Source organism: Ochotona princeps, chromosome 4, assembly GCF_030435755.1.
Source record: "Ochotona princeps isolate mOchPri1 chromosome 4, mOchPri1.hap1, whole genome shotgun sequence".
Lineage (NCBI taxonomy): Eukaryota > Metazoa > Chordata > Mammalia > Lagomorpha > Ochotonidae > Ochotona > Ochotona princeps.
The window spans coordinates 80,411,112-80,426,493 of NC_080835.1; the positions used below are offsets into that span (position 1 = coordinate 80,411,112).

General features: G+C 44.0%; 1 protein-coding gene across 2 annotated transcripts in view; it reads left to right on the plus strand.

Annotated features, from left to right (window-relative positions):
- The first annotated feature begins 8,255 nt into the window (after positions 1–8,255).
- Positions 8,256–15,382, plus strand: part of C4H11orf65 (chromosome 4 C11orf65 homolog) — a 73,486-nt gene continuing 66,359 nt past the window's right edge. Inside the window, exons 1-2 of one of the 2 annotated variants that reach the window (XM_012926994.2) lie at positions 8,256–8,317; positions 15,098–15,186. In XM_012926994.2, coding sequence (XP_012782448.2) covers positions 15,106–15,186 — 81 coding nt within the window. In that variant the 5' untranslated portion in view covers positions 8,256–8,317; positions 15,098–15,105. The remainder of the gene's footprint in view (positions 8,318–15,097; positions 15,187–15,382) is intronic. The other variant, XM_058662527.1, reaches the window with a different exon arrangement.

Genomic DNA, 15,382 nt, shown 5'->3' on the forward strand with positions numbered 1-15,382 from the left:
AGTCACTGAGCTTTGGCTGGTTACAGAAAGCCTGGTAAGTCAGTGAACTAAGAGATAGCAGCTAACTAGGCTATAGCTGATTGGTTGATTAGGTTGTAGTCAGTTAAATTTTGGCTATGCTTCATTTCTGGATTTTTTTCTTCCAAAGATTGTCAGATGAATGTTGCTTGGAGTTCTCATCCTTATTTGCTTAGCTTTTATTTTTAATTGAATAAACACTACTAAGTTAAACTGGTCTTAAAAAAATTTCTTTGAATCCCTCAAGACTCCAGAGTGTGTTAAGATGCAGTTTAGACTCACAGCTAATTCCCCTCACATGAAACAAGTCCCAAAGGAAGCCTTGAAGTGCATGGATCCCAGAAGCGGAATGCCACAATGACCAGCTTAGGGTCTGAAACAGCAGCTTCTGAAATGCCCAGGTTGGTGATGTCCCAGAGTTCACCCCAATCAGCTGTCCAGTGGACTAACCCTGACACAAACCTTGTTGAAACAGTGGCACCTTAAAATTGCCCCGAGACCTAGCATTTTTAGCAACAAAAATTGCCAAATGAGGCAAATAGGGAATTAATGTGTTGTGCTGTAGTTCTGTTGGAACAGTAGTTTGCCAAAATGCTTTCTACACCTGATCTCAGCCAAAAGGCCAAGAGATGACAATCTCTTTCCAACAATACGTAGCCCATTGGTTATAAATTTAAACTGGCCTATAAAACAGAATCAGATATCAGCATGTTAAGAATAAATGGAACTCTAACTTGAGTACATATACGTACATACATGTGCAAACATGAAACTTATTATTGGTATACTGTTTCATTGCTATTAATACTGTGGGTGGGTAAGTTCCTATTAAGAAAGCAACAGGGAAATTCATCAGTCACGGGGATAAAGAGGATTGTTTCTGTGGAAACAATCAGAAACATAACAATTCTTTGCCCTCTGCTTCAAACCGCTAAGCCTCAGGAGCATCTGTGCCTATGGGTGATCCCTCCTGCTTCCTTTGGGCTGCTGCATGGCTCCCATCTTTGTTGCGTACTCATTTCCTGCGTGTATCCTTCCGGCAGTCTACTACCTGAGGTATTTTCCACAGTTACATTCTGCACTCACATCCAGGATCATTTTGCCCATTACTGAAGTTTGGTCCGGTGCCAAAATCACAGAGAAAAGAAATGGGATATTAAAGAGCCTGGCATGATGGTTCAATTAGTTAATTCTCACAAGTGCCAGGATCCCATATGGATGCTGGTTCATGTCCCAGCTGCTCTACCTCCTGTCCAGCTCCTTGTTTAAGGCCTGGGAAGCAGTAGAGGATGACCCAAAACCTTGGGGCCCAGCATTCCTTTTGGGAGACCCAAAAGAAGCTCCTGGCTTCAGCTCAGCTCAGCTCCAGCTGAGACACAGAGAAAGCTCTATCTTTGCACTGGTTCACTCCCCAAGTAGCTTCAACGACCAGAGCTGAGCTGATCTGAAGCCAGAAGCCAGAAACTTCCTGCTTGTCTCCCTCATGGATAAAGTGTCCCAAGGCTTTGGGCCATTCTCTGCTACTTTCTCAGGCCATAAGCAAGCAGCTGGACAGGAAGTAGAACAACCGGTACATGAACTGGTACCCATATGTGATCCTGGAGCATGCCAGGTGAGGATTTACCCATGAGCCATAGCACCAGGCCTGGGTAATTTTATTTATTTATGTATTTATTAAGAGTTGAAAGGAGTTTAGATGTATTACAGCAGTTAATAGCAGGCCCAACACTTTTACATAGAAATCATTGTTTTTCTGGGTCAGGTTAGGTGACATAAGAAGCAATCAAGTACTAAGTATTGTCTATTTAAAGAAAAAAAAACATTTTGAGGTGTTGGTACTGTGGCATAGTAAGTTAAGCCTTTATCTGAGGCACTGGCACCCCATATGAATGCCGGTTCAAGTCCTGGCTGTTCTTTGATCCAGCTCCTTTCCACTGTACCTAGGAAAGCAGCTGAAGATGGCCCAACTGTTTGGGACCTTGCACCGAGGTGAGAAACCTAGGTGAAACTCCTGGTTCCTAGCTTTGAATTGGCTCAACTTCGGCCATTGCAGCCACTTGGGAAGTGAACCAGTGAATGGAAGATCTTTGACCTCTCTGTAACTCTGTCATTTCAAATAAAAATAAATCATTAGATTTATATCTTTAATTTTTTTTTTTATTTGAAAAGGCAGAGTTACAGAGATGAGGGGGAGAGGGACTAGGGCAGAGACAGGGATCTGGGCCTTAGGGTTGGGGGTGGCTTATGGCTCCCCTCAGTGTGGCGGTTGTGGGGGGCGCCCCTGCCAGGCTGGATCTAAGGCTGGGGACTCAGGCCAAAGCCACCGCCGAAAGGCAGTGACTGAGTCCTTGGCTTTGGGCGGCCAGTGTACCAAGTGGTACCATGTTCTGCCTGCTGGCCGCCCAGCAGAGAGCTCTGGGGTTTTTAGGATATGAAATTGCTGCTTAGGGACACCCATGAATAAGGCCAGCTTTAGTGTAGGTGAAAGATGAATTCTGGGTGATTCCCAGTAACAGGGTCATGAAACTTTCAGGCAAGCATGGAGACTGAGACCTGATGGTTTGAAGGGTAGTGTCCATAAGATCTATTAGGGCCAGACAGAATCACCAGCCAAATTAGGAATCCTGAGATGGACTGCTACCATAGAGCATCACTGACTGCCTCACACCAGTCCACACCAAAACTATGGATGGGGGCCTATCCGGCAGGGCCAGGTACCATTACTTGACTGGGTGGTAGAATAGTGGACTCTTCTCATTTGGCGGGGTCAAGACACTAACCAGCATGCGAGAGAATGTGGTCCAGGGCCAAACTCTGTGGGGGACGTGTGGGCCGAACCCTGTGGAAATACAAGTCGCGCCAGGTTAGCTCACCAGCTGGGGCAGCGAGGGGCTAAGCTAGGAGTGACCATGGCACCTGCCATCACTACTTACGGGTAAAGGAACCGATGACAATCTGGGCAGGTCAAGGCAGCACCACCCGAAGGTGCATCCTAAATAGGAAGTTGGGTGGGCCGAGCTGCAACTGGAAGGGGGCAGACTGGGCAGGGCCAAGCAAATCTCAACTCACAAAAAAGAATAGAAATCAGGATGGAGCACATGTCATTCTGACCTAGGCTCTTACCCCAACTGGTCGTCATGAAGCAGGAATACTGCAGCACAGTATCGAAGGCAAAGGCTGAGACAGGTGAGGGGCTAAGCCAACTGGGTCAAAGCACCCACTGACATGGACACAATCTAGGGCTGGGAATACACTGTGGGGGAGCTGTGAGAGTACACCCTTGCTGGGTTGGGATTCCCATGGGAGGGTGTGGGGGCTGGAGTGGGGGCTGTGTTCTGGTCTGTATGTAGCTGTAATCTCCCTAGGCGCAAATGTGGACTGGGGCTGGGCGCACCAAGCTGGGCTAGATGCCTTCCCCAACTGGTGCTCTGGAGAACCTGGGTAGATGTAGAACACACTAGGCTGGGTCTCTGCCCCTACTGAGCCATGTGTGAGCAGTGTCTGGGGATGGAAAAGCCTTGGCTAGGGTGAAACAACCAACACCAAGAACTGGAATGGATTGAAGGCCAGCAATGGGGGCTGATCCATGGAACTACCAGTATGTGCAAGACCTGGCATTGGAAGAGGTTCTGAAGGAGGAGCTTGGGAAACCCCTTTGTCGGACCACAGCCCCTACAGGTGAGCGCAAGAACCATGATGTGGAGCAACACAGACCAGACCAGAGGAAGATACCCACAGACATACATATGGCATAGGTGGGGAACAGACCAGGCTGAACCAGTTCACATCAACCGTGGTCGAATCCAAATGCCAGCATAGAGTGTGGGTGAGTCCAGTTTCGGTCGCAACACATACCAATGCACATTAAGGAATGCCAAGGTGAGGTGAGCCGTACCAGATGTGGTTGCAGCACCCAAACAGCACACGCAAGAACAGGGGGGGAGAGGGGAGGAGGCAAAGCTGGCAAGGAATGTGGGCTCCCCTACTGGACACCCACTCCCACTGGAGAGCATGAGTCGGGATGGGGGCAGACCAGACCAGGCAGAGCTGCAACACCTATAGGCCTCATGTGAGCTAGATCAGGGAAGGGCCGAATTGGGCTGACTGTTCCGACTGGTGCAAATAAAAACTAGAGTGGGTGAGGGTTGGTTGGGCTTTGCCGCAGATTCAGATGGCAGAGGCTGGCACTGGGGGCTAAATCTGTTAAGTTAAATGCCAGAACTAAGTGGAGGGTGCACAATCCAGAAGTTGAAGTGGCTTAGTAGGGAGATAGTGGGCACCTCCCTCCTGGGTAACCACTCCTACCGGAGAGCCGAAAACCAGGACAGGGCAGGGGTGGTTAGACAGAAAGGCACCTCCCAGTATGTGTGGGGGCTGGATAGTAGGCTGGTTGGGTTGAGCTAGGCTTCAATGTCCATTGACAAGTACCAGAGCTAAATGGGATGTGGGACAGACTGAACAAGCCTGCGGTACATACTCGCATGCATGGAAACCAGGGTAGGGAGCAGGTCTGGTGGGGGTTATGGGGAGTCACCCGAACTGGGCTGCAGCTCACACTGGTTTGCGTGAGGACAATGTATGAAGTGGGTGGGATTGAGCTAGACTACAACACCCATTGGTTCAAGTGGATGACAGGGCTGGAAGTGGAACTGATCCAGCAGTTGCAACCACCAGCATGTGCATAAGCTGATTGGGGCCACAGACTGTGCCAGACCCTGTACCGGCAAATTCACACAAGAACCAGGTTTGGGATCATCTCAGATGAAGTTTCTTTGGAGATCCCTTCAACTGAACTGCTTCTCTCAGAACCCCAACCGTGAAGAGACTATGTCAGCCAGTAGATTCTGAATAGGTTTCATCACGATTGGAACAGCAAGATTGGCAGCAATTCAGAACTGTTGAACTATCAAAACTGCTTGAGCAGGACCCTCAGAGTGCCTCACATCAGGGACCTGGGGTGGGTGGGAGGCTGGGTGGGGCTTTACCCTGTTTCTCCCCTGGCCCCAGATACAGGGAAAAAATATTAGTGTGGAAACAATGGTATTACCCACTTTCCAGTATAAAATAAAAAAACTAAAGAACCCCTTTATGGGGAAAGCATCGACAACAACAAAAAAAAGGCAGAGTTAGAGACAAGGGGGAGAGAGCCTAGGGCAGAAACTGAACTTTCATTCTCCCAGCTCAGTTCCTAAAGGGCTGTGATGGCCAGAGCTGGGCCAGACCAAAGCCAGGAGCATTGAATTCCATTCAGGTCTCCCAGGTGGGTGGCAGGAGCCTGAGTACTTGGGCCATCTTCTGCTGTTCTCCCTGTAGCATTAGCAGAGAGCTGCATCAGAAGCAAAGCAGCAGGGCCTCAGGCCTGGCACAATAGCTAGTGGCTAAAGTCCTCACCTTGAACCCGCCAGGATCCCATGTGGGTGCCGGGTTCTAATCCCGGCAGCTCCACTTCCCATCCAGCTCCCTGCTTGTGGCCTGGGAAAGCAGTGAGGATGGCCCAAAGCCTTGGGACCCTGCACCCATGTGGGAGATCTGCAGCTGTCTCCTGGCTCCTGGCTTTGGATCAGCGCAGCACCGGCCTTTGGGGTCACTTGGGGAGTGAGTCATCGGACAGAAGATAGTTCTTTCCGTATCTCCTCCTCTATATACATATCTTACTTTGCAATAAAAATAAATACATCTTTTTAAAAAAAAGCAAAGCAGCAGGGCCTCAATCCATAGTCCAAGAGGAATCCTGGCACACTGGGCAGCAGTGTAACCCATGGACCCAAGAGGCTAGGCCCTGCGTCTTTTAAAAAATCTTCAGAAATACTCTTTAATTTTGAGGTTATTTTTTGAGTATTACTTTGACAGGGTAGTATGGCTTAAATGTGCTTCTGTTAAACTTTCTGCCTTTAGAAATCCTTGTTCTGAATTTGCTGGCTTCATTTTATGGTTTATAATTTTAGTTTTCTAAGTTACACCAAAATACATGCAAAATTACCATTCTATCCACATATAAGTACCCAGTTGAGTGAAATACAACATATTCTCATTGTATATTTCTGCAGTTTTAAATTTTAAGTCCAATATCAACTAGGTTAATCCTTCAGTATGAGTATGTATAGTGTTTCTATGACTACACTTTCACCCTTGATTACTCATAACACCGTGCATTAACACATCTACATGGGATGTGAGCTAAAGCGCACCCTCTGGCTTAATATGACTGTGCTGCAGCAGTGATTCTGAAGAACTGTTGGAACTGTTAGGTTCCCCAAATTAGCCCTACAAGGCATCGGTACAAATGACTCTCCTATATGTGGAATTCCTTCTTGCAGTGTCTGCTTCCCCTTGGGATGTTGACCTTCCTTGTAAACTCTCATGCTGCTTGCCTGAGAACAGGAGGGAAGCTGGGAACAAACTACTACAAAGACAAGAACTCAGGACTGACTAGAGCATCGCCACGGTTGGTTAGAAATCAAACATGTCAGCTTGCTCTTCCTATAACGATTTGAGAAGGTAGGGCGTGGGTGGAAGTGCGCAGAGTTGGAGAGGGAGAGCTTTCATTGTGGGTTCACTCTCTAAAAGACGAAGCAGCCTGAGTTGGGCGGGCCAGGCCAATATGTTTGCAATGAAAGAATCTTGATTGAATTTGAACTGTAATACTGCATCAAGGTGGAGGAATCCACCGGGGGGAGGGGAAGGGGAGGGAGGAGGGGATACCCAGAGCCTATGAAACTGTCACATAATGCAAAATAATTAACAATAAAAAAAAAAAAAAAAAAGAATGAAGAGCCCCATCCAAGTTTCCTCTGTGGATGGCTGGGATCCTAACACTTGGGCGGTTATCTGTTGCCTTGCAGGGTGCCCATTCACAGGCAGCCCAGCCGGAAGCAGGTTTGATCTTTAGACACCAGGATATGGGATACAGACCCCAAAACCCACAGTTTAACTAGCTAAGCTGCAGTCAGACCCTACCTAACTTAACATTGTTTGAAAACTCTAAAAGTCATTGGTTTTGACTACAAACTGGCTTAGGCATTACCAGCTAAAGACCGTGAATTAAGCAACAACACTGGATATATTCCTAGGAGTGTTATTGCTGGATCATACGGTATGTTGAATTTGAGTTGTTTGAATGTTCCCCATACTGATTTCCATAGAGGCTGTACCAGCCTGCAGCCCCACCAGCAGTGGAGTAGGGTTCCCTTTTCCCCACAACCTCGCCAACAAGTGTTGTTGGTGCTTTTATTCATGTGGGCCAGTCTTACTGGCATTAGGTGGTACCTCATTGATGTTTTAATTTGGATTTCCCTTATTGCCAGGGAACTTGAGCATTTTTTCATATGTTTATTTGCCATTTGGGTTTGTTCCTTTGTGAAGTGTTTGCCCATTTCCCGTGCCCATTTCTTGAGTGGCTTGTTTGTTTTGACATTTTGGTTGTTTTGTAGCTCTTTGTAAATTCTGGAGATTAGCCCTCTATCACCTACGTAGTGCTCAAAGATCTTCTTCCATTCTGTGGGTTGCTTTTTTACTTTTTTGATTTTCCCTTGCTGTACAGAAGCTTCTTAGTTTGAGATCCCATTAATTCCATAATGATGTAAATTTTTGCTGATGGTATGTTGGAGCTTTTGATTGATCGGGATGATACTCTGCTGGCTCTGCCTTCAGACCAGAGAGGGTATACCTAAGAAGCCGTTGAACTTGACTGGACAATAAGATGCTGGACTCTATGTTTGGTATACGCTTGCAATGGGGGAATCTCAACTGAACTTGAGCTGTGGTTATGCAACAAGGTGGAGGAATCCACCATGGTGGGAGGGTTTGGGGAGGGGTGGGGAGAACCCAAGTACCTATGAAACTGTGTCACATAATACAATGTAATTAATGAATAAAAAAATAAATAGGAAAAAAAATAGCACTGAATGTAGCCACATGCACTCATTTTTTCATCTAGATCCAAACCTGTCAACCCACTAGAAGGAACAGTTTTCCTACTTACAAATAAGTAAATACTACATTTAAGTGCTTTCTAACATCTGTAAGATTTGAAGTCACCAGACTTTATAATCTATCGAGCCCAACCTCGTTATAATTGCTTAGGTGTTTCTTTCGTCCTTTACCTCTAAGCCACTGACACTGGAGTATGTGACAGCTTCAGCTGTATTCATTCTACACCTCTAAGGCCTCTGGACCTCGGCAACAGGATAAAGCAAAACCTAAGGCTAGAAGGCGGGGCTTCACGGAACCCGGTTAGGTTATTTCCGTTTGCCGCGTTACCAAGGGAACGAGAGGCTCCGGAGCCAGCTTCATTTGGCAGGTGAAGACAGGAGGCCTAGGGGGTTCTGCTACTCCGTTTATTGGGCTTGTTGGGCGACTGCACTAAGCCTGGTGGTGCTGCTTTAAATTCCCATGAACTCCACAGCCCCGCCCCATCCATTGGTTGGTTGGAGAAGCAAAATTTTAAAAAGAACAGCAAAGTCTACCTCTGAGCCCTTAGTCTATAATTTTATGGTCCTGCGTGGGATTAATCTCTTGTCAGGCTCTTCTGTGTCCTGCCTGTCTGGGTTTCCTTGAAAATCCATCCTGGGAACTTGGATTCCCCCACCAGCTGTGGCTGAGGGAGAATACCTATGATCAGTTTGCTGGAGTTTGAACGATTTTGCTGTTTAATACGTGAAATGACCTTAGAACTATTCACTTAATAATTTGGAGATGGGAAAAGGAAAGGTGTTTTAAGTAGGTTCATACGTGTTTCTGTTCAATCCTAAGTGCAGGGGACCAAAGATAAAGAGAGGTGAGATGATGAAATTGGCAAAAACCATGAATCAAGCGTGTTTACTCTGTAGAATTTAGCGTGGGGACCCAAAATAGGAAGCAGAGGTTCTGATCACAGAAAAGTCGAGGAATGTTTTACAGCCCAAGCGCATGTCAAGGCTTTGATTGAGAAAGTGAAGTCAGTCGGTGTGTTGGGCAGCCAGGAGTCCATGTTGCTTTCTCCCACAGCTGACAGTTTAAGGGGAAGGTTAAGATTAGCAGAAGACTTGGGACTACTTAGCGAAGTGGAAGCTCCCATTGGAGCAGCAGTGCTTCAGCCTTGGGCTCATCCTTCATGTGACTTGTCTGGCTGGCAGCTGGTGCTGTAGTGGAACTTGGCAGGACCTGGCAGATAAACCAGGGCTCTGTGACTGCCCACAATCTGGTCTTTTTGTGGAAGACTGCAAGGTATTCAGCATCAAGTGTGTAATGAAAGTGGGGGTGTCAGCCATGGTAATGTCTTTACAGTGACATCCTAAGGCTATCACAGGGCCACGTAAACAGCCACACTGCTTGTTTTCAGCATGTTCTGGGAACAGCTTTGCTTCCTTAGGATCTGGGCTCCCAGCTGTGGAAGGTGCTCTGGAGTCGGTCCCCAGGGGAAGGATGTGGTGACACGTTTCTTTCATCTTTTTCTAATCCCTGTCTCTTTAGCTATAACAAATGGTGGAGCCATGGGCCACCATTGGCTTAGTGCTTTCTGGAGTAGACAATACACTTGAAAAATCTAAGATTCATTTATTTGAGTGATTGACAGTCAGATCCTGTCTGGCTCACTGAATGCCCTCAGCAGCATGGGTCAGGCCAGGCTGAAGCAAGAACTGCACACATGTCTCCCAAATGGAGATCTTATCTGTGAACTTGCATGTGGTACCTAAATGTAGGAAAATACTTCTTTGTAGCTTGTAGTATTTTAGAACTTCTGAAGGATTTTCTTGTTTACCTTCTTTAAAGCCTCAATAGCTAAGTCCATCTTAGCTGCTGCCTAGCCACTGCTGCAACCCCTCCTTTTCTGTTCTGGGATTTGTCTGCTTGAAGCGACTCAGAATTTTGCCATTTAGTTTTCTCTTTTGGAGCTTTAATTTATCCTTCAATACTACATAATACTTCAGATTCTCCTGTGTTAAAGAAAAAAGTCCCTGCATGCGTCCCCAGCCTCCTCCTACCAATCTGCTTTTCAGCTCCGTGTATCACCCCAAAGAACTGTTGCTATACCCTGGTGATTCAATCTTCCAAATTCCCAAGTCCAAGTCCCAAGACTTTGTTGTTCTGCTACTCAGCCAAAACTTAGTGCAGTTGTTGAAGATGAATGTAATTCTTCATCCTCTATTTACTGGTCCCTTCAGCAATGCTGGACACAGTTAAGAACATTATCTCTTTTGAAGTGAGGTATATTTCATTTCAATAAGGACATGACTTATTTCTGAGCCAGATAATTTTAAATACTAGAAGATGATTGGCTCAATATTTTATGATAGCCGTAATGATGACAGTAGTCAGCATTTCAAAGTTGTATTTACTAACATTTTTACTATATTTTAATTCTAAAAAATGAAATAGTACATATTGGCTTGTATTCGATAATTTCTGTGATGTAAATGATTCCTGTGGCCAATTTCAGGTTATTGATATGTCCTTTCAGGAACTGGGAAGAATAGGCAATAATACAACTTGACAAAGGATCTTCAGATACGTCATGGGACTTAAATGTATATTACAAAGAAATTATGCATGAACTACATTGTATATGAGTAAAAATAAACTTTAATTCCATCTTCAATAGATTTTTAAAATATTCTCATAGGATTCTTAGCACACGAGTGTGAGTCCAGTGACTTTCACCTGTGACAGTTTCTGGATGCATTTTCTACTTGTCAGCACTGTGGTACTGGTGTCTGAGTAAAGGAGAAGAGTTCTACTAAATGTCATACCATACGTAAGATGAGTTTTGCCATGAAAAATTGCCTAGCCCAAGCTATCGCTAGTACCATTGCTTAAAAACTTGAAAAAACACTATGATGTAGTAAAATAACGATATGTCTTGAGTGTTGATTACCATTATGTAAGTTTCAGTTTATCAATTTAACAATAGCTATGTTTAAGTACCAGTTCTCAGGAGCAGGGATTGTGGTAGAGTGAAAGCTCGTGTATTATAGTGCCAGTTCAAGTTCTTGTTGTAATTCTAGTCCATCTTCTTAGCACACTGCACCTGGCAAGACGGCAGATGATTGCTCCAGTGCTTGGGCCGCCGCCATCCAATGGGAGACCAGATGGAGTTCCTGCTCCCAGGCTTGTGTCTGACCCACACCTGGCTGTTGGCAGTGATCTGGGGAGTGAAGCAGTGGATGGAAGATCTCTATGCTGTTGTGCCTTTCAAGTCTTTAAAAAATCTCAGAAAAGCTGTTGTCCTAGCTCTGCAAGTTAAGCCACCGCCTGCAACACCAGCACCATTTCACAAAATACCTAAAAATTTAAGATTTGACCCTACTGCATCCAACCAGCTCCAGAAAGCAAACCACTCCACTCCTTTTCCCACATGATTATGCAAGAAGTCTCCAAAACTTCATTGCAAATGTGTATATGAAAAAGCAATGGTTTTCAGATTCTATGTCCACAAACATTTAATTTTACTTTTCTGTAAGATTTCTGAAGTGTCCTCTTATCTCTTAAGACTGTTTTCTAGTTGTCCTGATTCTGTGGTTACTTCAGGAAAACTGAAATAACTTGCTTCAGTATAATGACCAGTAAAAAAAAAAAAGGCACATAAACAGAAGAGTAATTGTGTTGACTGTTATGGTGCAAAATTCGTTATTTTTACTTGAAAGGCAGAGTTTATAGAGACTGAGGAAGAGAGTGAGTAGGACCTTCCTTCTTCTGGCTCAGGCCCCGGATGGCTACGACAGACAGCTTGCGTGCGCCAGGATGAAGGCAGCAGCCTGGAACTCCATCTGGGTCTTCCAGTGAGAGGTGACCCAGTAGCACGGAGCTGGATCAGAAGTGGAATAGTGGAACTCACACTGGGCTGGTACGGGAGCATCATTAATCTGCAGTGTGATGCCTGACACAGCCTATATTTTAAATTTGAAATGTAAGATTTTTTAAAGTTATAACCAATCTCGGCTGCCTTTTCTCTTTAATGAATTTTTTTTCTTGAATATTCATTTATTCATTAATTACATTGCATTACATGACACAATTTCATAGGTACTGGGATTCCCCCCCCCCTTGATCCCAAACCCTTCCCCCATCATGAATTCCTTCACCTTGATGCATAACTACAGCTCAAGTTCCGTTGAGATTCCCTAATTAAAAGTTTACACCATACAGAGTCCAGCATCCCACTTGTCCAGTTCAAGTTCCACGGCCTCTTAGGGAGGCCCTCTCAGGTTTGTAGGCAGAGCCAGCAGAGCGTCACCTCGATCAATTAGAAGCTCCAACATATCATCAGCAACAGTCCAGGTATGATGAGGCTGGTGCAGAGTCCACTGATTGACATAGTCCATCTTACGGTTTCCCCTTGTCCAGTTTTCCGCTGCAAGCATAAAGCTGAGGTGGTTGATTCATCTACTCCATTTTCCATCTTTTTTTGATTAATGCTTTGATTCCTCCATTTTGTTCAGGGGAATCCCCCTAAAAAAAACTTTGAGGCATTGAATTTTAATAGTAAAAACTGAAATTATTACAGCTAGTTATCATACCATTCACAAGGAAAATGCTTTTCCTAAAGTGTCCTGAAATATACAAATGAACTAGGTTTCATTATTGTTTCTCCACCTGCTGGCTAGAAAGAATATAAAATATGGTTCCTTGAAGAAATGTATTCCTTTAGACCCCAAGCCTCATTCTTCACCCTCTTCTGTTCTAATTCTTGGTAAGGGAATAATTGTGCTTAAATTATTCAATTAGATCATATTCTGGCAATGATGTATGAAATAGGTTTTACATGGGAAAACTGTTTAGCAATAATACAATTTGAGGGGTTATTATGATAGGCTAGGAATTGTACTAAGCACTACCTATATTACGTGATTCAATCCTCACAGTTCTATGAAATAGATGCTTCTGTTCTCTGAGCAACTTACACAGATCACACAACTAAGTATGAAGTAGAATTTGTTGATTTAAACCTGCTGTATTACACCTCAGACACAAAGACATGACCCCCTTTCATGTCCCTCATGGGCCTTGGGTGCAGGGAACAGAAACATAGAACCATATCCCTGGAGAAACCTCGCTATCCTTTGAATGTCAATTTTCTTAAAAACTCGGTGACATAAGAGTTAGCTTTAAGCCCCCAAATAAGTGTTAACTAAGAGTATACAAACAGATTTTTTTTCTTTCACTTTTCCAATAAATGACGCATCCTTTAGACAGGTTTTCTGTTTGATCTCTAAATAATGCATTTTTAGTAGATGTTTAAATAGTTTTGAAGACTTTGGTTCTTCAAGTAATACATGTTGTGTTTTAAATTTATTTTTAATTTTATGAAATGTACTCACTTTGAATTGTGACAAAGCATCTGAGAATAAAGTATTACTGTAAATATGATGTGACATAGTGTATGTGGCATGTATTAATAACTGAGATTAACTAAAGCCATGTTTTTCCATGTGTTTAGCTTAGGGTCCTTTGTTTAAATTTTTTTTTATTGGAAAGGCAGATATACAGCAATAAGGAGATAGATCTTTTGTCTGCTGGTTCACTCCTCAAATGATCACATCAGCCAGAGCTGCCTCCAGGTCTCCCACATGGGTGCACAGTCCCAAGGCTTTGGGCCGTCCTCCACTGCTTTCCCAGGCCACAAGCAGAGAGCTGGATGGAAGTGGAGCAGCTGGGACATGAACTGATGAACCAGCACCCCTATGGGATCCCAGTGTGTGCAAGGAGAGGATTCAGCCACTAGGCTATTGCACCAGGCCCTAATACAGGACCTTTTTAAATTTTCAATTTTACTCTTATTATTTGTACCCTTTTTAGTGTAAACTCGAAATTGTGAAACTGACCACTTCTTTGGAGTTTATTGCAAAGCTTTCCTATAAAGGAATGAAGTTGAAGCTTAGCAATGTTAATCTATATGTGTATGATTATATTTAATAAACAATGTGAATTCAAAACACTTCCAGTTTTTTTTCAGTTCACTAATCTTTCTAAGGTCCTATTTAAGAAAACTACCCAAAGGAAGAAGTTATTTGCAAATCTTAGGTATTTCCTGTCGTTATTTATACTGAAATGAGTGCAGCTGCAGTGCACAGGTAACTTCCGGTTTGTGTAGGTTGCGCTGCTCATCCGACACTGGAGCAACACTGGGACAGTTTGTGTTTTGAATGAGCTGCTTTAGAGATGTTTAAACAGCATAGGTGAGAATTGAGCTTAATGTGACTTTTTATGGGCTTGAAGCATAATGCTCTCCTGACTCCTAAATCCTTCATCTTAACGTTATTTTGCTTCCTAATAGCGTTAATGTTTTTAACAGTTTAGTGGTAAACTTGAAACTAGTCAATGAAGACTCAAAAGTCTATAATACTCTCAAATTTTAGGTCATGGGCCTGGAAAATCTTGTACATGAAGCTACATCTCTGCATGTAAGTGGAGAAATGTCTTTGGAAGTCATGAAGCACCATATATAAATGTACAGATCAGACTTTCCAGACAGACTTGAGTTCGAAACTAGAATAGTTGCTAGTTGACCTTGTGCCTTGAAGTTTGATCTTAAATACAATCACAGTAGTAAGTCTTGCTATGCAGAATGGTCATTGGACATAGAAAATATAAATACGAATGAGACAATCAGTAATAGGTGACTGAATTTTATTACAAGTATTTAGGTGGGCCCGAAGCGATGGCCTAGTGGTTAAAGTCCTCGCCTTGCATGTGCCAGGATCCCATATGGGCGCTGGTTCTAATCCTGGCAGCCCTGCTTCCCATCCAGCTTCCTGCTTGTGGCCTGGGAAAGTAGTCAAGAATGGCCTAAAGCCTTGGGACCCTGCACCCATGTGGGAGACTTGGAAGAGCTCCTGCTTCGGTTTGGCTCAGCTCCGCTGTTGCGGCCCCTTGTGGAGTGAACCATCGGATGAACAATCTTCCTCTCGGTCTCTCCTCCTCTCTGTATATCCGCCTTTCCAATAAAAATAAATAAATATTTGAAAAAAAAAACAAGTATTTAGGTGCTAAATCTCAATGTATTGTCATTTATACAATCCTCCAGTCTCCATTGAGTTATAGTGATAGTTTGGAAATGACATATCAAATGTTACAAAACACCTTTTTGCTTACTGTTGCTTAGAATTTCAAATGCCCAAGAAGCAGGAAACAGAGTCCCAGCAGCAGGAAGAAGCTGCCAGAGTCATCCAAAAGGCCTGGAGGCGTTTTCTTGTAAGTTTACTATTAGCTTTATGAGATAAAAATGTACATGATACAAAACGTGTCAGTTTAAGTTCAACAGTTGTTAGTGTATTTACAGGTTTATTTACCATCTCTTTAATGGCAGACTTTAAATAAGTTAACTAACTTGCTTTATAAAAACTAAGTTCCTGAATGGGCCAGGCACTTGTAAAATGACAGAATTTCC